The 25,129-nt window shown below is 45.0% G+C and overlaps 1 protein-coding gene across 4 annotated transcripts in view; it reads left to right on the forward strand.

Moving 5' to 3' along the window:
* Positions 1 to 25,129, forward strand: part of CPQ (carboxypeptidase Q) — a 185,897-nt gene that overhangs the window by 12,621 nt on the left and 148,147 nt on the right. The window contains exons 2-4 of one of the 4 annotated variants that reach the window (XM_081204846.1): positions 12,185 to 12,259; positions 13,543 to 14,002; positions 22,177 to 22,384. In XM_081204846.1, coding sequence (XP_081060972.1) covers positions 13,573 to 14,002; positions 22,177 to 22,384 — 638 coding nt within the window. In that variant the 5' untranslated portion in view covers positions 12,185 to 12,259; positions 13,543 to 13,572. Of the gene's footprint in view, positions 1 to 4,334; positions 4,457 to 7,434; positions 7,457 to 12,184; positions 12,260 to 13,542; positions 14,003 to 22,176; positions 22,385 to 25,129 lie in introns of those variants that run through there. The other 3 variants (XM_081204847.1, XM_081204848.1, XM_081204845.1) reach the window with 3 other exon arrangements.

A 25,129-nucleotide genomic window follows, 5' to 3' on the forward strand; every position in this document is an offset into this window, starting at 1 on the left:
GTGGCACAATACCCTCTGGGAAAAAATCAGAATGGCTTGAAAGCATGCATAGAAAATGTGGTGACAATGATCACTGAGAACCTGATGGGTTGAGTCCAATGGGATTTAGCATTGCAAACTGCTGAAATTTTAAAAGCAAATTGGTATCCTTGATAACAAGGACAAAAGGAGTGAGTAAGTGGCTTTTCTGATGGAGAGGAAGGCTGGGGGAGGGGCTCCTCCGTGGCAGAAAGCAAACATTGGGCCAAATGAGGCATTTCGGAACTGGGCCAGAAGTGGGATGTTGTTGCCCAAGAGTGAGCGTTGTTGCTGCTTACTGAGAGGGATGAGTTGGGTAGGGTTGCCATATTCCCAAAAGTGAAAATCTGGACAAAGTTGTTGACCATTTTTGGAAACATCTCCCTCCCCCCCCAAAAAAAAACCAACCCCACAAATGTTTGGGCTTTTTTTGGATTTTAAAAGCATTTTTCTTTAAAAGATTGCCCTAGTTGCCGTAAGTTCAGTTTTTCCAGGACATTTTGCTGATTTGGCGAAAATCCAGATGTATGGCAGCCCTAGAGTGGTGGGAAACTCAGTATGGTGTGGGCCCGGTGACAGGAATGTCTGCTTGACGCCACCCCCACGCCGACTGCGCCTCCTGTGTCTCACCTCCTTTTGTTAAATGGCAGCAACACTCAGATTTGGGAAGCCAGGTGTGTGATGCTGCCACTCACGCAAAAATTATAAAATTAATGTAAGTATGTGACTTGGTTGCTCAATTTGGGCTTTTTGCATGTTTTTTTTTTAAATTAAAAAGTATTGCGACTTGCTGTTGTTTTTATTGATTATAGACAAGTAATGATTTCTTGTAGCAGTTGAGAGTGAATTTCCACATATTATTTGCTGATGTAATGTGTAATATTATATTTGAAATGGAGCACTGAATGTTACTTTATCTAAGCTGTTTCTTTTAAAATCATATTTTTTATTATGGCTTATTTGCATTGCGTTGGATAGTTAATAAGATAATAGAATCTGGGGTTGGAAGGGACCATAGCATAAGGTTACCAGATTTTTTTCCCCAATGAATCCGGGGACACTTTTCAACTTCAATGAATTTTGTATGGGGACTGATTTGTAAATCTGGGGACTGTCCCCAGGAAACGGGGACATCTGGTAACCTTACCATAGCAGGTCATCTGTTTCAGCTCCCTGCAGTGCAGGAATCTTTTGTCCAACGTTTGGCTCGAACTCATGACCCTGAAAGATGTGTGATCCTTGCTATGTATTTTGTTGTTTCTTCACCTTGTAAGCACCTTGTGTATAAAGGTAAAGGAACCCCTGACCATTAGGTCCAGTCGTGACCGACTCTGGGGTTGCAGCGCTTATCCCGCTTTATTGGCCGAGGGAGCCGGCGTACAGCTTCTGGGTCATGTGGCCACCATGACTAAACCGCTTCTGGCGAACCAGAGCAGCGCACGGAAATGCCGTTTACCTCCCGCTGGAGCGGTACCTATTTATCTACTTGCACTTTGATGTACTTTTGAACTGCTAGGTTGGCAGGAGCAGGGACCGAGCAACAGGAGCTCACCCCATTGCGGGGATTCAAACCGTCGACCTTCTGATTGGCAAGCCCTAGGCACTGTGGTTTAGCCCACAGCGCCACCTGTGTCCCTACACAAAAGCGGCATACAAATTCAAAGTGAAATGAGACGAAACAGTGCTCTTGTCGTGCCCCACCGCCCGACAGGCAATGCTCTCCACCTGTGGAGGGGCAACTGTATGCCATTCTACACCCACATCTCCAGCTATCTATTGTGGTAAGGGGTGTGTGTGTGTGTAGGATTGTGTTCTTATTCGTTTTCCACCTTTTTACTTCCTCCGGCCTTAATTTCTTCATCCTTCAGCCACAGCAGAGCATCTGCAGTTGTTGACCCTGCCTTAAGTTTAAGCTTTGATTTTTCTCAAGCTTCCCGGGAAGGGGTAAGTTATTAATTTATGTGTCTGACTGGTAGGCAGGGGCACTTAGGCCCAAATAACCCCCAGAGTCCATTGGTCACAAGAAGGTTCGGCATGGGGCTATAAAAGAAGAGGAATGTGGGTCTGAGGATTAGGGACAGTCTATAAATTCATTGCAAAATAGCCAGCTTGTCCGCTTCTGGCATCAGCACATCTGAATGGCCTGTTAGTTGATAATAAATCACAGCTACCGACAGCTATTCTGAATGCAAGGTCCACATGGTTGAAATAAAATACCTTTTAGTCCCAGTGTTTAGCCTAAAGAGCATATTGCTTCTGTGCCAATGGAAAGGGAGAAAGGATCCCCCCCCCATCACAATAGAATGCAATTCAAATTATGTCACTCCATAACTTCAGACAGCTGGCAATTGTCAGTCCACCATGTGTCTGGAGGAATTCGAAAAGGGTCGTTCGTATCTGATAGCCTGAAAAAGCTACCCAGCTTCTCAGCAATATCACCCAATGAAAATTGGCAGAATTTCAGCTGCACACAGTTAATAGATGGAGTAGCAATTGTATATATTTGTGTGTTTATCTATATATATATAAACAGGAATAGAAGAATTAACTTTGCAGACCTTACCAATGAGGATGGTGGTTGAGGAAACTGCTTCAAATGACAGATTCCCACCCCCCTGGAAGTGCGTACACTTAACAGAAAGCTTACTTTGCTTAAACAAATGTTAATTCCCCCCACAGCATTCACTGGGCACTCAGACTGATTTAGCATCACTTATCCAACAGGACAGGAAACAAGGCGAGAGGTGGGCTCTGAGGCTTCTGATGTTGGATGGCAGGCTCCACAGAGGAAACTGAGCATGCTTTCCTCAAGACAAGCAGACTAATTGAAATGTAGTTTTTACACCTTTGAAATACGGGGTTTGTCTTATCAAAGTGGCACACCTTAAAAAGCCAGCTAATTCCCATCACAAATGTTGATTCCTTTGTTCACATCCCTCTAGCTCTGGTGGCAATATCCATGCCACTAATGTTACATTAGGGACGTGGGTGGCGCTGTGGGTTAAACCACAGAGCCTAGGACTTGCCAATCAGAAGGTCGGCGGTTCGAATCCCCACAACGGGGTGAGCTCCCGTTTCACAGTCCCAGCTCCTGCCAACCTAGCAATTCAAAAGCACATCAAAGTGCAAGTAGATAAATAGGTACCGCTCCGGCGGGAAGGTAAACGGCGTTTCTGAGCGCTGCTTTGGTTTGCCAGAAGCGGCTTAGTCATGCTGGCCACATGACCTGGAAGCTGTACACCGGCTCCCTCGGCCAGTAAAGCGAGATGAGCGCCGCAACCCCAGAGTTGGCCACGACTGGACCTAATGGTCAGGGGTCTCTTTACGTCTTTAATGTTACATTTGGTTTATATGATGTTTACGCCTTATACTGCGGTTGCCAACGTGGCAACCTGTGGGCACACAGGTACCCGCTGAGACCTTCTCCCTCCCCACTCCAAAAGGGTTACAGCCTTGTGTTATACAGAAATAGGAAAATGAAGTAACCTGCTTTCCTGACTTTTGCGGAATATATTAACCAGCTCCCTCACAATTTTGTTCTCCAAGGAATATTCGGGTTCCAGGAATGGTCTGACAGAGGATCATGACTTCCCCAATTAGAGCTCTGTGTGGCCTTGTTGCATAAATCTAACATGGGCACAGCCCTTAAACTCTTGTTACACATTAAGTAGTTTTTTTAAACCCAGGAGTGATGTCTGGGAAGACGGCCATGTCCCAAAAACAGAATGTGTAAATCAGGCCAAGTATTTTCCCCATCTCCTTGGAGATACACAACAGGGTTTTTTTTTATTAAAAAAAAAATAATGTTACTTAAACCAGCATATCAATTCAAAATATTTCCAAACTGACCCTTTTTTAAAAAAAGCCTTGTTGTTTAACACTGCTGTTCTGAATTCTCCTGAAATCAACAGAAATTACCTGTCCTGAACAATGTGTGGCTTGTTATTTACAGTGACTGGTATCAGGTTTGCTCCAGTGAGTATATGGATAAGTATTTAAAAAATAAAACTATCTGGCAGCATCTTACAAATGGTAGTTATCCTACTGTTTTCCAGCTCAGAGGAGAAACCTAAGTAGAAGTTATTCATCCATTCTACTGGCAAATTAAAAGAGGAAAAAACCCGGCAAATTGCATTAAAAGAGGTGTTTTGCCATTTCTAGGAAAGCTTCCCAGCAATGTTCAGAGTTCATTATCTGCAGTGGAACTGCACAGGGTCTTCTCTGCTGGAATGCTGCTTGAGGGTGCCCAAGAAATGCCTTTGTAACTGCTGTTTGATTTGACAGTCTGATTGTATTCAGTTTCCCTAATTCCACAGGGCTGGCCAAGCTGCCGGTGCAAGAGCTGACAGATAGTGACAGCTCCATACTCACTGCTGTTTCGAGAAACTTAGGGAGATCGCATTACAACTTTTGACTCCAGAAACTTGCATTTTCCAGGGTAGATTGGGGTTGAGAAGCTATGCTTCTTGATAGAGAAGGCTTCTTGCTGCGCTGCTCTGTTTTAGTATTCACTTGACAAGCAGAAGGGTTGCATGTTGATATTTTGCAGCCGTTGCTTTCTTCGTTCCAGGCCTTAGAGTGGACATCTTCAAGAGTAAGCAGGAGAATAAACAAACAAGGTTTTTAAGACAACCATATTTGTACATCTCTCGTGCTAGATCAATTTAACATTCTTAATTTCTTTCACCACCGTCCTAAGTCGGGCTGGGCTTTATTTTGATAAATCATCCAAAACCTGTCTCAAGTTATATCGTGATATTGGTTTCACAGTTTTTGACCTGTCAATATATTGCAAATTGTTATGTGTGTGTGCTATGAAAAACACACAACGTGGGAAAAACCATGAAGCCAGCCAATGCCTATACATAGCTCGATCCTTATTGCAAACATGGTGATATATCAGTATACAGAGGTACCTCGGATTAAGAACTTAATTTGTTCCGGAGGTCTGTTCTTAACCTGAAACTGTTCTTAACCTGAGGTACCACTTTAGTTAATAGGGCCTCCCGCTGCCGCCGCATCGCTGGTGCGCATTTTCTGTTCTCATCCTGAGGTAAAGTTCTTAACCCGAGGTACTATTTCTGGGTTAGTGGAGTCTGTAACCTGAAGCGTCTGTAACCTGAAGCGTTTGTAACCCGAGGTACCACTGTATTGCAATGTTTAGCTAGTGATATATCGTGATGTTGAAAACCAGATATCACCCAGCCCTAGTCCTAAGCCAGGCCGACAAGTTCCCCCATTGAGATGGGCCCAAATCTGACCCTCCAGCCCCCCGCCCAGCCATACCCCCTTTTTGCTCTGCTGTGGGCCACCCCAAGTGTTGTTACTACAATGTGTTCATAATGCGAATGCGGGGAGGTGTAACAGAGAGGGAGAGGCGTTGCAGAGAGCGGTTTCCTAAACTGCTCTCTGAAACTCCTCCCACCCTCCTTTAAAAGAGGCGGAGCATGGGGGCATTGTGAGGGGTAAAATAGAATCTATGATTCTATGGTTGTTCAGGTGTAAAGAGAGGAGGGGTCAGCCAGGTGTGGGGGAAGCAGGTTTGGCAGGTAGTTGGGATTGGCAAACGGGTGGCAACCCCATATTTGTGTGTGTATGTACATGTGTAGACGTGTACACACACACACACACACACACACACACACACACACACAATCTGCTCTGGGAGTTTCTGTGAGGCAAAGCCGACCAGTTCAAAATCCATCAAAATGTATAGCAGAACACAACTCTGAGCCCCCAAATACAAAGAGATAACTCTTGTTGAACAAGTATGAGTAGGCTTTCAGAAATACCTCAATTTCTTCCGTTTTCAGCCTTTGCTGCTCTATTTCCATCACAGGAAACAACCCCATAACTTAAAAACAACAACGCCATAATTCCTCTTATATTGCACATTCAGCTAACCTCTGAGCCAACTTTTTCCACAGCTGTCATAACAAGCTGACTGTTAGATGCTACTAACTGTACCAGACGCCCCCGTGTACCATGCAAGTTTCTTTCCTTTGCCCCAGGGCTTTAAAAGTCTAATCCGATGTTATCCAAGCCACCTCATGTACTCCCAGGTATATGATTTCCTGTATCCCTTGGAGGAGAATCAAACGGAAAACATCGTTAGGAAATTATTAGATTATTCACAGATTTAGGAGACCTTTCTAGCAATTAAGTGGATATTAACCTGAGCCTATTGTTTCTTTTCCACATTTCCTATTTGGCATCATGAATTAGCTCCTTTTGATCTGCAAACGTCAACAAGGATTTCTAGAAATTCTGTATAAAAATAGAAGCATTGCTCAAGCTTTCTTCATTTAGGCTGTCCCCCCCACCCTATCTGCCTCTGTCTCTTTCCATTTAGCCTGTGATTTATGAATAAGCTCCTAGGTAATTATTTTGATGTTTTGGTGTCATTTTTGTGTTCTGACACGCTTAAGCTCACATACTTAAATTTCCTTTTATTTATTTATTTAAAAAAAGTTCTGGGCACCAGAGTTTAAGAAGGATATTGACAAGCTGAAAGGTGTGCAGAAGAAGGTGACCGAGATGATCAAGGAAGGGTCTGGAAACCAAGCCTTATGGGGAACAGTCGAGGGAAGATTGTGTAATGCTTTGTTGGAAGTGAGATTTGAAGGGATGGTTTTTTGGCACATGTTTGCAGCCTCTATGCGACACCAGTTTATGCTAATTCATTTCCTCCAAGGTCTGATTTGTACTCGGGACATTTCGCGTAAACCTGTTAATGTTTTTCTCTTGTACAAATGTTTTTTGTCTCAAAGTTCGCTTCCCTATCTTAATGTGCGTGGTTAAGCATGCTATCTCCCTATCTTGTATAAACTATGGAAATGACAGGTTTCAAATGACAGGTTGACTCAGACTGGGCTGCAGAGTGGGTGTGGCAGGAGGACAGTCCTGAGAAGCTTCATCCACCTGCTGCACTATGGTTAAGAGTTCAACCAAGGCTACCAACCAGTGTGGTTTGGGCTTTATTACTCAGGAAGTCTGGGGTAGCTCAGTTGATAAATCATGAGGTTCTTAATCTCAGGGTCATGGGTTTGAGCCCCAAGTTGGGCAAAAGATTGCAGGGCATTGCAGAGGGTTAGGTGACCCTTGTGGTCCTTTCCAACTCTGATTCTAAGAAAGCCATAAACCAGAGATGGGGGAGGTTTACTATTCCCAAAGGCCACATTTGCATCTGGGTGGCATTTCAGGGCCACATGCCTGTGATGAGCAGGCTGGAAAGTGGACAGAGCAACACATGGTATACAGTTCACGAGTTTCTACAAACATTGGCTTGCCCCTCCTCATCCTGCAGGCAAGAGCCGTTATCAGAGATCAAGGACTCATTTTGGACAGGCAAAAATGCACAGGGAGGGCTGGTGAGAGGTGCTGGGGGAAGTCCCAAGATAGAGAGGTCTGGAGGGCTGTGTGTTTCCCCTCTCCACAGGTATGAGCTTCCTTATCTCTGCACAAAACCTTGGGCTGGGTTGCTGGGCTCCCCTTTCAGTGTAGTAGCAGGAGCAGTAACAGCTAACAGGTGTCAGCTGACGCATGCCACTTCTGCTCCCCCACAATGCATTGCCAGTTGGGGGCACTGTGTGTGTGGAACGGCAGGCGGTACCCAGCTAGGGGACCATTAAGAATACAGTGGTACCTCGGGTTACATACGCTTCAGGTTACAGACTCCGCTAACCCAGAAATAGTGCTTCAGGTTAAGAACTTTGATTCAGAATGAGAACAGAAATCGTGCTCCGGTGGCGCAGTGGCAGCAGGAGGCCCCATTGGCTAAAGTGGTGCTTCAGGTTAAGAACAGACCTCTGGAACAAATTAAGTACTTAACCCGAGGTACCACTGTATAACTAGAAGAGCTTGCTGCATCAGGCCATTGGTCCATCTGGTCCAGCATCTTGTTCTCACAGTGGCTGGTCTGTGGGAGACCCTGGTGCAAAAAAAAATTGCCATTCCCCCCCACATCGACAGCTTGGAGTAGGCTTGGGAGTCGTGGGTGGGCGCCGCATGTCACCCCCTCAGCGATGACACTTGGGGTGGTCCACCCCCCTTCCTACGCCTCTGCGCCCCTGCCCCCACGACTCCCAAGTACCCTGAGCCGTCGGGGGAAGGGGGGAGGTATCCCGCTTTGCCAGGGCACTGGCATAGTGGCACAGCTCGTCATCTGGGGCACTGGCAAAGCAGGAGCCGCTTACGGCGAGTCAGGGAGGGAGGGAGGGAGGTTGGGAAGGGGCCCCTGGCTCACTATAAGTGGCTCTTGCCAGTGGTGGAGGCATCCCACCACCGTCCGTATGGCGCTCCAGCAGCACCGGTGGCAAACCGCTATGTACAGCGCATGTTCAGCGTCGCTATGTACAGCACATGCGTGCGACACCACACATGCGTCGTACGTAGCGGTTTGCCACTGGCGCTGCTCGAACGCTGTACGGATGGTGACGGGATCCTTTGCTCGCAGCTACAGCCCCGAACAGAAGATCCTCCACATGAGGCTGCGGCCACATGATGGCTGTTCGCGCTACTGCGCCCGGGCTGGGGCAGCAGGGCAGGCACCCCCGAGGGGTGCCTTCTTGTCACCCCCCAAGACATGGAACCCAGGGCACACCGCCCCCCCCCGTCCCCACCTTGTGACACCACTGGCAGGAACCAAGCACAGCAGCACTCTCAGCAGCTTCTGTTCAGAAGCGCTTCTACCTGTGGAGGCTGACTATTGTCACTAGGGGTGGTCAGATACCTTACTTTAGAGAAGACAGACTTTGGTTTAAAGTAGAGCTGTGCTAAATAATAATAGTTATCCCCCATGTGTTTCATTAGTATTCTCCATCAAGTAATGAGAAAAGGAATTACACCAGTAAATTATTAAAGGAGAAAGTGAATTTTGGTGAAAATTCCCATGGGGTGCTGTGCAGGGTTTTGTTGTCCTCGCCATGCTTTCAAGGTAGTCAGGAGTGAGTGTCTTTTCATTCCATGAATCAGTTCTTTGCCTGAACTCTGCAGCCTTGCTTTTCCTGAAGATCCCATGGTGCCCAGTGTTGGGTTCTTCTGTTAGCACAAGAAAGTGGGGTGGAGTGGGTGGGGATTGTTATTTAATTGAATTTGTATACCACCTTTCACCCGTAGATCTCATGTCAGCTCACTGCATAAAAATGCAATATAAAAGTACTAAATACGTAAGGAGAACAAGAGCAGAAACAAAACAAGTAATTAAATTCACCCAAGGATCACAGGGTGGTTTACAATATAAAAACACAAATATACATAGTGTGGTAACAAACAATACCAATACCCCCTGCTGCCGCTGCCTACTCTGTGCCTGACAGGTGCTGGCTTTAATTTTAATATATTTTTTTAAGTTGCATTGCAGGAAGTTGGACTAGATGATCATCTGGGTCACTTCTAACACTACAATTCTATGATTCCATGATTCTATGTGAGCTCCTATGGACCCTTTTCAGATTGGGAAATGTAGGCAGCCTGGAGGCAGCAAGGTTTTAGAGAAATGTCTCCTCGTTCCCCTTCCAATAAACACCACCGAGCTACCTTCACTAGACGAATGGAGAATGAAGATGACGGACTATGCAGAACTTGATAGACTGACGGGAAGGATCCGAAATCGACGAGATCAGAGATTTTTAGAAGATTGGGAAAAGTTTACAGAGTATATGCGTAAATTAAGTGATAATCAAATAACGCTTGTAAGCCTTAATGAAGCTCTGTAAGAAGAAACGTTAGAATGTGAGCAAAATAAGATTTAATCTATAAAAATAATGGAAGTAAGGTTTTAGAAATGTGCAAGAAATTAAGAAGGGAAGGAGTATCAGTCAAGTTGAGGGAAGTCAAAAAGAGAATGGATATAAAAAAGATGTATGAATTGTATAAATTTTGTATAGGAAAAATTGAATAAAAATAATATTGGGGGGGGGAACCACCACCTATGGCAACCAAAATTCTGAAGAAGTTCTAAAGCACCTGGAGAATGAGGCAAAAAAAGAGAAGTCTCTTATTCAGGGAAAGGTAACTTTTTGAGAAACGGGGGGGGGGGCAGGTTTCAACATAGCACTAGTTTGAAAGAAGAGAGAGTTTGGACTTGATATCCTGCCTTTCCCTCCTCTGAAGGAGTCTCAAAGTGGCTAACAATCTCCTTCCCCTTCCTGCCCCACAACAAACACTCTGTGAGGTGAGTGGGGCTGAGAGACTTCAAGGAAGTGTGACTGGCCCAAGGTCACCCAGCAGCTGCATGTGGAGGAGCGGAGACGCGAACCCGGTTCCCCAGATTACGAGTCCACTGCTCTTAACCACTACACCACACTGGCTATCTGGTCCAAGTCAAGTCCAGTTTATAGATAAATAATAAAAAGCGAGAACAAGGGTCTTGGGCAGATAGCAGCTGGAAAGAAGACTAAGCAGGCAACCAGGCTGCCTGGTCACAGTCTCTCTTGCTACGGTGAGATGTATTTATGTTTGAATTATGGTAGTTATTGTTACATGTGCAGCTATACATGTAAATAGACATATGCAAGTTTTATGCAAGTCTGCCTTTAGAGGGATGTGTTTCCTTTATTTGAATTACAATTTCTACATGCCTGTGGGTGATTAGCTCTCCCTGTTTTGCAATGTGTAAGTATCACTGTAGCAAAACACAAATGAGCAGAAATGTCATCCTGCCAAGTTAGAGAGGTGGTTGTGCAGCTGTTTGCAGCGGGTTGATGGCAGGCCTAGTTCTCCCTTGGGTTACATGGCAGGCATTGGTTCCCCAGTAGCTACCCAAAGATGCCTATGATGCTGGCCCTGCCAAGAGCATCTTGGTTTGCATTTCCCGTTCTGTATCCTTTTGTGGGGACGTCTATGGATAGCACCTGTTCAGATTCCCCCCTCTCTTTTTTAATGCTATGAGCCATGACAGGTAGATGAAGGCTCCATGTTCAGAGTCAGTATAGCGATGAAGATCAGATGTTTTCTGGGACAAGCGGTGGTGGGAATCTGTTTGCTTTTGCGCTCTGCTTTTAAGCTTCCTGGAAGCATTTGGCTAGCCAGTTTTGAAAACAGAATGCTGGACCAGATGGCTCTTTGGTCCATCAGAGCTCCTCATATGTTGCCATTTTCTTTCTCTCTCGAGGCTGTGGATGAGCTAGCAGGGCTTGCTCTTACGGAGCAAACGGAACTGTGTGTGTGTGGGGGGGGGGGTGTACTCCCTGACCTTGAGACAACTGCTATGCTGGCGATCTGAATCAAATTGTCAGCTGTCGACACAGTATTATCCATGTTGCATTCAATCACAGTGCACTGCTTCCAGCCGTTCCCCCTCCTTCTCTCCAGCCTTGGCCTAGTTCATGGGTGGCCAATGCAGTTGCCTCCAGATGTTGCTGGACTCCAACTCCCATCAGTCCCAGCCAGCATGGCCAATAGTTGGGGATGATAGGTATTGCAGTCCAGCTGCATCTGGAAGGCATCACTCTGGCCAAGTTAAAGCCCTTCTGTAGGCCTGTGTATAAAGCCTGGCCAGGGAGCTGTGGGTGACCCTGTTAATAGCCCAGTTAAACTGCAGACAACAGATAACACAGCATCTAGCTCAAAAGCCATCAAACTAGAGAAATGGTTGTGAACACCACCAGCACCCTGGAGGACCCTTAATGTAAGGGTTAATCTTTCCTTCCCGCTTGTAGACTCCAGATAGATTGTCCACTCACAACAATTAGGGTATGGGGGAAATTAACTCTCCCCAGGGGCAATGCACACCCCAAAATTGTTCCCATGTTGCAGTTAGACTCAGTGGGGGGGGGGGAACTCTTCTGCTGTAGCCTTCTATCTGTCAAGTCTAATTTCAGTGAGGAGATGGGGCCTTTCAGGTGATAACAGAGGCTGCTGGAGGTTAATGTGTGCCCGCAGGCACTGCGTTGGCAACCCTTGAATTAGCTACTCCCTTTCACCATTCTGGTGGCACAATCTTTCCTGTACAGCTGTCTTTTCTATACAATCTTTTCTATACAGCATACCCTTCAAGTGTCGCGATTTTCCCAGGACATCCCGGAATTGCAGAAGCCATATTGGCTTCTGATTTGATCCTGGAATGTCCCATTTCCCCCCTCCAGCGCCATGGCCACCAAACTCGGGAGGAGGATATGCTTGCAGTGGGGCTGTGTTCTCACTTCAGACCTCTGTCTCTTGCGAGAGTGCAGCACCAGAAGACACGCATCCCAATTTCAGCAGAGGAGTGTTGGAGGGTATGATACAGCTTGTGCAGAAAGTAAGAAATACTTCTAGTGGATTGTGTCCTGTAGTCCATTAAGGGGGGGGGGAATCACAAAACATACAGAAGAAAGTCCCTCCAACCTGTGCAATTTCAAAGCACTTAAAAAATAATAATACATGAACTAATTAGCAGTCCGCCCCTGCACGGAACAACTTGATGCTGAGAATATTCTTCTTTGTAGAATAAAGTACAATTTTGCATCTGGGATTAGTTCTTTAAAGATAAGTCTGCTTTATTCTTATGACAATTGTAATTAGCTCTTAATAAGGGTTATGAAGTTTTAAAGAACTGAAACAGGGACTGGGCTTTAACTTTTTTTCTTTTGGCAGAAAATAAAGTATTCCAGTGTAAGGTCCTATTGTTACAAAGCCTCTTAAATGTCAGTTTAGATACATCTATAGGTTTCTTTTATCTCTCCCCTACCATTCAACGCATAAGAGTGTAATATTTAGCATTCTAATTGCAGCTTGGTTAATTTTAAAAGGAACGGATAATGGTTGTGTGTCCCCTTTTATGTATAGCAATAAAGAGTATTTGATATGCATTCTGCATCTTAATTCTTTGCCATGTTTTTTTTTCCTGTTAGGAAAAGACCCTTAGAAGCATTTCAAAGACTTCTAGATCCCAACAGTTCTTTCTTGTCAGTTTACTTAAATAATAATACTGACATATTATTGAGAGAGGATTGAGAATGCAGAGGACATAACTGAATGTGAAGCTTTAAAATAAGAGGTTGCAAAGGAGAGGCTGGCTGTCCTTACTCAACTTGATCTGCAATGTTTCTGGAGAAATGGATTACCCTCAAGAGTAGTACCACCTGGAACCTCAGCATGCAGCATGGCACCCGCTTCTAAGACTCCATCCACCAGGGGGCAGAGCTTAGTAGTAAAGGTTTTGAGCTCATGGTGGCCAGAGCCAATGAGTGAAGTTGCAAAGTTCTTCCACCTGTGGATGGAACCCATAGAAAAAGCCGTGTCAAGGTGCACTGCTTTCTCGTGCGCTAAAAGTTGCCGGCCATCAAAAAATACATCCATACAGCATACTCACTAGACAGCAGTGCTTCATTCCATTGGTAGTCCTTTAAGCTGAACTAAAGTGCGGGTTGGTGTCTTCAGTTCTCATTTAGCTTTAAAGATGACCACCCACAAACTGGCCTCGCCTTTCTGCAACTTCGCAACTTTCGCTTCGCAATTTTCGCACGCTCCCAAACTGGAGCAGCCCTTGAACAGCTTTATGACTGCCTGTTATCTTTCCCCCCCCCCCTCTCCCTCCTACAGATTGACCCATAAAATTTAGAGCGGAGAAAAATGAAGCTTCTGTATTTAATAGCTCTCATTTGCCTGTTTCCTCAAAGCGAAGAGAATCCATTAAGCAGTGACAATGCCGGCCCCCGAAGATCATTTGAAGACATTAAGAGGGAAATAGCGGGCTATTCAGATGTTGCTAAGAAGATTATCGAACTTGCCATCCATGGCAAGGCTCAGAACAGATCCTATGAAAGGCTTGCATTCTTTGTGGACACTTTCGGGCCGAGAGTGAGTGGTTCCAGAAATCTAGAACTAGCTATCCAGTACATGCACAAAGTCTTGAAGGAAGATGGCCTGGAAAACGTCCACCTGGAGCCAGCAAAAATCCCACACTGGGAAAGGGGGGAAGAATCAGCAATAATGATGAAACCACGGAACTACAGCATTGCCCTTTTAGGGCTTGGTGGCAGCATTGGGACTCCTCCAGAAGGTAATGTCCGAGTTTGCTGAATTATTTTAGGGTATATGTATACTTCCCCACCAAGCGAGATATAACAAATCAATAAAATACAAAGTTAAAATTCCAAGAGTTGAAATGCATTAAAACAGCATCAAAACAGCAACAGAATGTTGTGGGAAGCATCAGTTGTAACAAACACCTTTGTTAGAGTCAAAGAAGAATTTTTTCTCTTTCCACGGCCAAAAATAAGTAATTGCAGTGAGACTTCCGTTTGCTGCATATCTCACTAATAAGCAATGGAGGAATCGATTTCAGTTTCCCATTTTTTCCAGTCTTAAGTTCAGTTTCCAATATTTCTGCATCATCTGCATTTTAGTGTATGTTTCTCCTCATCTACACATTTTTGTATACAACTTCGGCCAATATTGACATTTTTCCAAGCAGTTTCCCCGAAAGTTCATTTTCATATGTTCTTTTCATTAATATAGCCGCTCTTATACACACTTTACTCCTAATATACACATTTTTTGTGCATACAAAACTTGACGAGAAGCATGAATTTTGAAGGATGGTTGTGTTTCTGTTTGCATATTGTTTTAGGAGGTGTGGATTTGGTAGGTTTGCATTAAAATGCAAACTGAAATAAACTCCCCTTCCTATCACATACTTATTGCTGCTCTTTGCCTGGTGTGTCAAAATGATCTTTTGCATAATCAGTTGCATATTTGGAAGTCCCTGTGAACACCTTGGTGTGGAAAACATGAAGTGGGTATTTGTGTTTATTAGGGCTTTCTGTGAATGTACATTGGGCTGTGAAATATGTGAGGTGTTTTTCTTACCAGTTGAACCTCAACATATCATATTCCCCAGCCCCCTCGTGACTAACCATCCCCCCCTCCCTGCTTTGACCATCAAGAGAAATAGGGAGCACATCATGGAAAACGTAGTCCTGGAAAGAAATATAAAGTTAGAAAAGAAATCATTTTCCTTGATACACATTGGCTTCCTCCCATCTTAGTGGAAACTTCTATAGGTATTGGAGCCAATTCCAACAAAATGATTTTCCTCTGTGGAAGAATACTTGTGAAACTTTGTCAGGCTGCAAAATCCACATATTTTTCTGGCGAGATCCGTGAGCAGTAGCAGGCCTGAGTTAATTCCCTGCTCTCAGATCTCTCTTGCAGAATCCGCTTGGACTCGTCATCCTGATGTAGTCTTGGAACCTTGCCTCAGCCATGACTGTTAATCTGCAACCCTAAGCAGATCCTGCAGGAAATAAGTCCCCGCAAATCTACTGGGATGTTCTTCTGAGCAAACCTGAAACCTGCTTTGGGTAGAGCTACCTGGAGCCTTCGCCACCACAGGGCACCAGAAAAAGTAGCTTGCCAAAGGGCCAAATTAGATGAGATGGTAAATGTGTTTAACATGTCTTAGTTTTTATTTAAACAGCGGGGGAAGGAATAAGAAGAAGAGGAGGAGTTTGGATTTGATATCCCGCTTTATCACTACCCGAAGGAGTCTCAAAGTGGCTAACAATCTCCTTTCCCTTCTTCCCTCACAACAAACACTCTGTGAGGTGAGTGGGGCTAAGAGACTTCAGAGAAGTGTGACTAGCCCAAGGTCACCCAGCAGCTGCATGTGGAGGAGCGAAGACGCGAACCCGGTTCACCAGATTATTAGTCTACCACTCTTAACCACTACACCACACTGGTGTACCATGGTGCCTGGGAAGAGGGCTTTAATCCCACTCACCCCATCCCTGGTTGTGCAGTTAGTGATGTAAGAAGGCGTCATATACTGTAGTGTCCTGTATTCATCACATGCACCACTGTTTCCATTTTACTGCAGTTCCTCTTCAATTGATGCTTTTTGTATCTGTCTGTTATCCGCACTCCCATCACCATAGGAGTGTTCTTGCAAATTCACTTGACTCTCCCTATTTTTTAAAATGTATTTTTTAAAAAAAAAATTGAGGGGACATGTTTCCTGTTCTTAGAAAACTCAGCATAGCATTTTTTAAAAAAAATCAACTTTGGGCAATTTGATGGGGCTTGTGCAGACTGTGAAAGGGAGGCAGCATCTCGAGGCCTCCCTAGCAGGTGACATATTTCATTAATGCAGCAAGGAGCTGTCAGGAATAGCTCCTGTTCTTCCTCACCTTGATGAACAATCATGAGCACATGTTATTATGTTTTCATCGCTTGATGCGGTGTGTAAATGGAGCACTGGGATGAATTACCTGGTGCCAATTCTGCTCATCTGTTACCGAAGCGGATATGTCATGTAGATTGCAGTGCCAGCCAGCACAGACTTCAATCCCCCCCCCCTTTTCTTTTCCTATTGGAAAATGAAAATCTGCAGATCCCTGGCTTCATTTTCGCCGGCTCTTTGGATGAGCCTGTCACTGAGACATTTCTTAGGTACACAGCTGCCCTCTTCATTAGAAACTGCTGCAGCCTATCAGTTCACCTCCCTTGGATGCCAAGCAAACTTCAGTAGATTTCTCACTCAGTACTCAGATTTGGCATGCTTGGCACTTGGCGGGGGACGGTTTGGGGAGGGGGAATTTGGAAGCCCAGACAGCCTGCCAAGTTAGATTTTTCTCACCTTTCTTATCTATTCCTAGAATCAAACTTCAAGGTCTGCCCACAACCTTTCTTAATTTATTTCCCCCCTAGTTGTAGGCAGAAGTGGCATATTTTCGATGTGTAATGAATTTTCAATAGGAAACCAATTTTGTGTGACCTGGTCTGAGCTGCAGTCCGGTGGGCGTCTGCACTGCTATTTTTCTAGAAAGAGAGGTTCTGGAACTCACCATGAACGCCTCCCTCTTTCTCTTAGCATGGCAATGGCACCCACCTGAGAGCTGCTGGAACTGAGTTCCAGTGAGTTCCCCCTAAAGAAAATGCCCTGGACATTTGGTGTGTCTCGCTGCCCACATCACAGTACAGTGGTACCTCTGGTTGCGAACAGGATCTATTCCAGAGGCCCGTTCGCAACATGAGCAGAATGCAACCCGTGCCTGCACTTGCACGGGTCGCAATTCACCGCTTCTGCGCATGCGCATGATGTCATTTTGCGCATTCGCGCATGCGCAAGCAGCGAAACCTGGAAGTAACCCTTTCTGGTACTTCCGGGTCGCCGCGGGACGCAACCTCAAAACGCTCAACCTGAAGCAAACGTAACACGAGGTATGACTGTATCTCCCCACCATTATTATTTCACTCCTGCCTGGATTGGATTTCAACCCTCTTGCCCACACACGGTGCCCCTCCAGCACCTTCCTCTATTTGGATTAAAAACAAAACAAAACTGAATCGAGAGCAACTGGACAGCATCAGCAGCACTGAACTTCCTGCTTCCTGTTTATTTATTAGCTTGTCCTTTGGTCTTGCATCAGATCAATTGTAGTGGGAGCAACTAAAGGAGCTCTGAAGGATAGGGATGATCGTGGATTTAATTCAGTCCGTGTTTCTACGTGAACCCAACCAGGTTCGCGCTTCCTGTGCTGGTTCAGAGTGGAATGTGAAGAGCTCCCAAAGGATCTCTGCCGACTGAATCACATTTGTCATTTTAATACCCGCTCAACCAGTGTGAGCAAATGTATAGTGCTCCACATATGGGAACAACAACAACAACAACTTTGCATAGAATTGTAGAGTTGGAAGGGACTCCAAGGTCATCTAATCCAACCCCCTGCAATGCTTGATGAAGATGTCAGGTGTGGGGTGTGAGGGGAAGGCAAATTCCATGTTGGGGGTCATTAGAAAAAGAATTGAAAATAAAATTGTCAATATCGTAACACCATTATAGAAATCTATGGAGAGATTAATGGCATGCAGTTCTGGTCACCTCACCTGAAAAAGGAGCTGTGAGTAAAAGTTACAATGTTTGGAGATTTTTAGTTTACCAAAAAGTCGAGTCAGTGGGGTGTATGGAATGTGCATAGATATTTCTGTCTCTCATAACAGTAGAACCCATAGGTATCCGATGAAGCAGCATCTTGGAAGATTCCTGACAGACAAAAGAAGGCACTTTACACACTGTGTAGTTAACCTGCAGGACTTGGTACTACAAGATGGCGACCGACTTGGATGGCTTTGAAAGGGGTTTAGACAAGATCAAGGAAGATCAGTGTCTACTAATAGTGATGGCTATGCTCTACCTCCAGCATCAGAGGGAAGGCGCTGAATGCCAGTTACCAGGGGTGGGGCTCAAATGAGAAGATTGCTGTTGTCCTCATGTCCTGCTTGTGGGATTCTCATTGGCCGCTGCAAGGACAGGATACTGGGACTAGATGGCCTTTTGTCTTCATCCAGTAGCTCTCATGATATCTTTTTATGTCACATCAAAGCCCATCCATGTTGGTCGCCATCTTGTGGGTCGCCACCTGAAGGAGCGTCTCCACCCCCATCGTTCAGCCCGGACACTGAGATCCAGCACCGAGGGCCTTCTGGCGGTTCCCTCATGGTGAGAAGTGAGGTTACAGGGAACCAGGCAGAGGGCCTTCTCGGTAGCGGCGCCCGCCCTGTGGAACCCCTTCCCTTCAGATGTGAAGGAAATAAGCAGCTATCTTCTCTTTAAAAGACATCTGAAGGCAGCCCTGTTTAGGGAAGTTTTTAATATTTAATGCTGTATTGTTTTTAACACTTGATTGGAAGCCACCCAGAGTGGCTGGGGAAACTCAGCCAGATGAGCGGGAAATAAATAAATAAATAAATAAATAATATCACATGTTGAGGGGGTGTTTCTATCAGAGCTTTGGATATGTCTTTATGTAGCAGCCAGGAAACGGGCAGTAGTTTGCTGTTGAAAACTTCTTTAGTGCAAGCATCTAGATAAGACTACAGTGGAACCTCTACTTACAACCATAATCCGTTCCGGAGGTCTGGTCATAACTAGAAACGTACATAAGTAGAGACACACTTTCCCACAGAAAGTAATGGAAAAGTGAATTGATCCGTTCTAGACTATGACCCCCCCCCCAAAAAAAAACCCACAGCAATTTAACATGGATTTTACTGTCTAACAAGACCATAGATCCATAAAATGAAGGCAATAATTAATGTACTGTGCTATAAAATAAATAAGACCGTATTGTAGAAGGGTGGGTGGGCTTACCTGGCTACAAGCTGGGGGTGGGGCAAGGGTCAGTAAAGAGCTGGTTCACTTTGGCCAGGGTCACTTTTTTTTCTTGCCAGGCCAGGTTCTTCTCTGAACTTCCTCAGGTTAGTTCCTCGGCGGGGTTTGGGGCTGCAGTGCGCCCTGCGGTGCCACTTGCAGGCGGCACCTCTTCCACAGCTTTGGGGGTGGGATGGGGGCCCTCTCCCCAGCAGCAGAGGCCTCAGCGCTGCTCCGCAGCCGGCTGGGCAAGCTCCAGGCTGCTGGCAAGGCCTCTGTTCATATCTAGAGGAAAGTTCATAAGTCAAAGCACCTACTGAATGTCGTAACTGGAATTGTACGTAAGTAGAGCCGTGCGTAAGTCGAGGTTCCACTGTAATTACAATTTACAGTTACAAATTGAAGAACAGAAAGGAGACTCTAGTGCTTTTTCATTCTTTCCTTTGGCCTTGGCACAAACCGAGTGTGTGTGTAAGGGGTGTGTGTGACATTTGTTTCAGCATTTAGCTTTTACTGACGTGTTTTGCGGCTTCTAGGTGAAATGCACAGTGGTGGAATTCCAGGCATCCATTACGACTTCTATATTTAGCAGCCAAGCCTTGCTCTTGCTGTTGAACAGTTTCCACTTACTTCTGTAACTCGTCTGCAAGATTGGATCTTGAGTATTGTGGTCATCTTGCGAACGATTTTGTAAAAACCATGAAACGTGGTTCCCAAATGTATGCTCAGTGAAAATATATGTAGTATGAGCACACACAAAAAACCATCCCATCTGGTTACCACTGTTACCTATAAACATTTATTTGTTCTCTCAGGCAAGGCCACAGAGTAGGCAGAGAAGAAATGTTTATAGTGGGTGTTTTTTGTTTTGTTTTTACTTTTTGCTTAAGAGTTTATTTGTACTAGAAATTCAGAAACTGCAGATCTTTGGGGTTATTTTTTTTTTTTAAAGAGAAGAAGCAAAGCCTACTGAGAGGAATTACTGCAGGCCGGCCACTGCTTTTGTGTTTTTATAAATCACTTTCACATCCACCCATGGGTTAAAAAATATCTGTACAGTATATGAAAAACATTGGTTTCATTTCAAAGAGGACTTCATGAAAGAGAATTTCCTGGCAGATTCTGCCCTTTATAATAATGTTTCATGTTACTCAGCAACCAAGCAAAACAATGGTCAGATTGTATCAATACTTTGAAGCTGTGTGGTGTGTTTAAAATGGAAATAATTGAGGCCTTGCAAATCTATATTCCTGACAGGAGACATAATGTCATTGTCCCTTGTTTTATTTTATTGAATTCTAGCTTATTGCAGGAATGATAAAAGGCACACATGCTTGGAAATATGGGAGTGTTACTGTGCTGGGAACTGCTATTCCCTAAGGCCTATGGGTCAGCTTCCCCTCTGTCATATGGCTGGCCATCTCAGGTGACCATCTTCTAATGCAGCCTCCTTTCCTCTTCCTTAGAAATGTACACATTGCTGTCATCTTGCATATCCATGCACAGGGCCGGTCCTACCATTAGGTAGGGTGAGGCAGTCGTCTCAGGCAGCTTATTTGGGAGTTGTTTCCAGACCACCTGTTTATCGCATACGCATCTTGATTGGTTTGCAAAAAGTATGCAGGGAGGTTAGACACTAAGTGTTGACTCTGATTTAGGGGACTTTGATTAGGTTGAATCAACAAATGTTGTCCCATACTTCTCAGTGTGTTTTCCCATCACTTTACTTATCACAACAAGTCCAGTTTTGGGGGAGGAACAGGGTTTGTTGTGCACGCGCTTCAAATCAACTTGAATTGCACCACCTGAACTTGACAGTACGTGACTGAATCCCACTTGAAGAGCCTTGGGTGACATGAAAGAGGAGCAAATTGTTAGGTATTTAACTTATTACTACCATAAGGGGAAGGGACGCGGGTGGCGCTGTGAGTTAAACCACAGAGCCTAGGGCTTGCCGATCAGAAGGTCGGCGGTTCGAATCTCCACGATGGGGTGAGCTCCCGTTGCTCCGTCCCTGCTCCTGCCAACCTTGCACATCAAAGTGCAAGCAGATAAATAGGTACCGCTCTGGCGTGAAGGTAAACGGCGTTTCCGTGCGCTGCTCTGGTTTGCCAGAAGCGGCTTAGTCATGCTGGCCACATGACCCGGAAGCTGTACACCGGCTCCCTTGGCCAATAAAGCGAGATGAGCGCCGCAACCCCAGAGTCGGCCACAACTGGACCTAATGGTCAGGGGTCCCTTTACCTTTACCATAAGGGGAATAAAAGATCCCTGTGGGTACTATATGCCTTGATATGTGGGGACGGGGGCACTATTTTCTGCTTCATCTAAGTTAGCGAAGTGTCTGGCTCTGGCCCACTACCATGCGAGCTGCCTCAAGTTGAGGGTTTGGGTGCCATTATGGGCAGAAGAGTGGAAGACAGAACAGATCTGACCCATGAGCCATAAGCGCACTTATGCAAGAATGTAAGAGAAGCCTGCTAGATCAAGCCAATGGCCCATCTGGGCCTGCATCCTGTTCTCACAGTGACCCACCAGATGCCAGTGGAATGTGCAGGATGTGTACCAAAGCTCTTCCTGGTACCTTGTGTCCCACCTTGATTAATGGGAGGTAGGGATGGTGGAGAAATTTGGCCCAGTTCACATTTTCATGAAATCCTAATCTGAGAAACAGTATACATCTGAAACGCAACTGTCCTTCAAAATTTGCACACAGTTCTTGAACCAAAAAATGTGTGCAAAAATGCATATAGCTGGGGGGAATGTGCATATAAATGCATATATGAGTGAAGATAACATACCCAAAAACATTTGGTTAAGGGAAAGTGCATGCAAAAATGTGTATAGTAGGAGGAATTCACACTAAAATGCCGATGGATTGTCATAGCAATGTTCCTTTTAATATAAAAATTGCAAACAGATGCAATAATGTAGAGAACTTAAGACTGGAATATGAGATTCTGAGGGAAACAGGACAGATATGGCCCTTCCTGGTAGGAGGAGATGCCATTTAGATTTTTTCAGGCACTGAAATGTCTTTGGTCAGGCCTGACTCCATAACTATCCCAATTTTTCATTTTCAGGCATTACGGCTGAGGTCTTAGTGGTGACTTCCTTTGACGACCTGCACAAAAAAGCTCAGGAAGCCCATGGAAAGATCGTTGTTTACAACCAGCAGTTTGTCAGCTATGGTGAAACAGTCCTGTACAGAGTTCGAGGAGCAGTGGAAGCAGCTAAAGTGGGAGCGAAGGCATCTCTTATCAAGTCTATTACTCCGTTTTCCATCCATAGGTAAGGGCTTGTTGCTTGGTCCGAATCAGACGTCACCTCTTCTTTCATCTGGGGGGTGGGGCAATCCTGTGGCAAGATCTGCTGGGATGAGCAGCTCAGGATGCAGTGGATCTCTGGCAGCCGGCTGATTCGTGGCTCAGCTGGCATTAAACCTCAACCCCAGCTCAGCTAAAGATACACTGATGTAACTTGCTCATCCTGGCACAGCTGAGCAAAAGCTGGTGCGAGTCCCCAAAAAGGGGCATTGTGGGGGTGTAGAGGTGGTAGGGGGATGCGGGTGGCGCTGTGGGTTAAACCACAGAGCCTAGGACTTGCCGATCAGAAGGCCGGCGGTTCGAATCCCTGTGATGTGGTGAGCTCCCATTGCTCGGTCCCTGCTCCTGCCAACCTAGCAGTTCGAAAGCACATCAAAAAGTGCAAGTAGATAAATAGGTACCGCTCCGGTGGGAAGGTAAACGGCGTTTCCGTGCACTGCTCTGGTTTGCCAGAAGCGGCTTAGTCATTCTGGCCACATGACCCAGAAGCGGACAAACGCCGGCTCCCTCGGCCAATAAAGCGAGAAGAGCGCCGCAAGCCCAGAGTCGGTCACAACCGGACCTAATGGTCAGGGGTCCCTTTACCTTTACCTTTACAGGTGGTAGGACTAGAGAGAGTAGACTTAGCCTGGATTCATGACCTGGAAACCTGGCATTAAACACTATTTTAAAGGTTTGTTTTCCCCCTGCCAGGTATAGGCAGAGCAGCAGCAGCCGCTTCTCTCCTGAACGGTGTTTGGATCTGGTGTAACTTGATGCCTACTTAGCTTCCACTGGCCTGCTTTATGCCTGCTTCATGTACACAGGATCACTCCCTTAGTGTTTCAGATTGCCTCCATGCTCTGAGGCAGGCTTGCTCCCAATAAAGAAAGGATATTTGGATTGGAACCATTTGCTGTGTATATTATATTGTTGTTGTTCTACTGGTAGTTCAGGTTTGGAATTTGACCTCCAAAGACTCTCAATAGCTAGAGCCCCAGGCGTTATTCGTGAAATTCCTGGCTATGTGATGAGAATGTTGAACGTCATCCTTTTAAACGTATTTAGCACAAGTTATGGCACATAGTTGAGAGAGTAGAGCATGAGACCCTTAATCTGAAGATTGTGGGTTTGAGCCCCACTTTGGACAAAAGATTCCTTCTTTTTAAAAAAATTATTTTATTTTCAGTTTTCAAAATAACAACATTTTTACTTTTGTAAATACATATCCAATCCAAATTTGCCTTTAAATGGTTCCCCCCTCCCTGGTTTCCATTTCCCCCTTTTTATTCTCCTTGCATATAATTATATTTCTCTAATTAATTTCAACTTATTTTCTCTTCCTAATTCTGTTATTATTTCAGAAATGTTACATCAAACCTGCTAACGTTTTAACATTTTTACAGTGTTCTTTAAAGTAATCTATAAAGGTTCGCCATTATTGATTGAATTTTTCCTCATCTTAGTCATCCATTCTTCTGTTGGGACATTCTCTTCTTTCCACTTCTGGGCAAGTAACATTCTAGCTGCTGTAGTCAAATACATAAACAGTCTCTTTTGTTTCCTTGGCACTTCTTCTCCTATTACTCCTAGTAAAAAAGCACCTGGTTTTTAAACAAATGTACTCTTAAACATTTTTTAAGTTTCGTTGTATATCATTTCCCAGAAGCCCTTTACTTTTTTACACATCCGCCACATATCAGAAAATGTACCTACTTTCTCCTTACATTTCTTGCATAGTTTAGAATAATTTTTATACATCTTAGCAAGCTTTCCTGGAGTCAAATACCATCCATATATCATTTTCATATTATTTTCTTTTAGTGAACTACAGGCCGTGAATTTTAAATTCTCTTCTCCACAGCTTTTCCCTTGATTCAAGCGGTATATTGTAACCTCTGTCTTGGGGCAAAAGATTCCTGCATTTCAGGGGGCTGGACTAGACTCTTGGTCCCTTCCAACTCTATCATTCTATGACTAACTTTTGCTTTGGAGTAATACCAATGACCCCAATAACATTGAGAGGAGAAGCAGTCCAAATCAAATGTAAACCATTGGAGAAGGGGGTGGGGAAAATGAAGGCCTGCCCAATTTACCGTATTTTCCCGTGTACAGTGGTGCCTCGCAAGACGAAATTAATCCGTTCCGCGAGTCTCTTCGTCTAGCGGTTTTTTTGTCTTGCGAAGCAACCCTATTAGCGGATTAGCGCTATTAGCGGTTTAGCGGCTATTAAAGGCTTAGCGGATTAGTGGCTAAAAGGCTATTAGCGGCTTAGCGGCTTAGAAAAAGGGGGGGAAGCAGGGGGAAAATCAGAACACTCGCAAGACATTTTCGTCTTGCAAAGCAAGCCCATAGGGAAAATCGTCTTGCGAAGCAGCTCAAAAACAGAAAACCCTTTCGTCTAGCGGGTTTTCCGTCTTGCGAGGCATTCGTCTTGCGGGGCACCACTGTATAAGATGCCCCCATGTATGAGACGACCCCTATTTCTTTAGCCCAAAATTAAGAAATATAGTGGTTACGGACTTAATCCGTTCTGGAGGTCCGTTCTTAACCTGAAACCGTTCTTAACCTGAGGTACCACTTTAGCTAATGGGGCCTCCCGCTGCTGCCACGCCGCTGCCATTTTCTGTTCTCATCCTGGGGCAAAGTTCTTAGCCCAAGGTACTATTTCTGGGTTAGTGGAGTCTGTAACCCGAGGTGTTTGTAACCTGAGGTACCACTGTAAATAATT

The sequence above is a fragment of the Podarcis bocagei genome (assembly GCF_964188305.1).
Source record: "Podarcis bocagei genome assembly, chromosome: 8".
In the NCBI taxonomy this organism is placed as follows: Eukaryota; Metazoa; Chordata; class Lepidosauria; order Squamata; family Lacertidae; genus Podarcis; species Podarcis bocagei.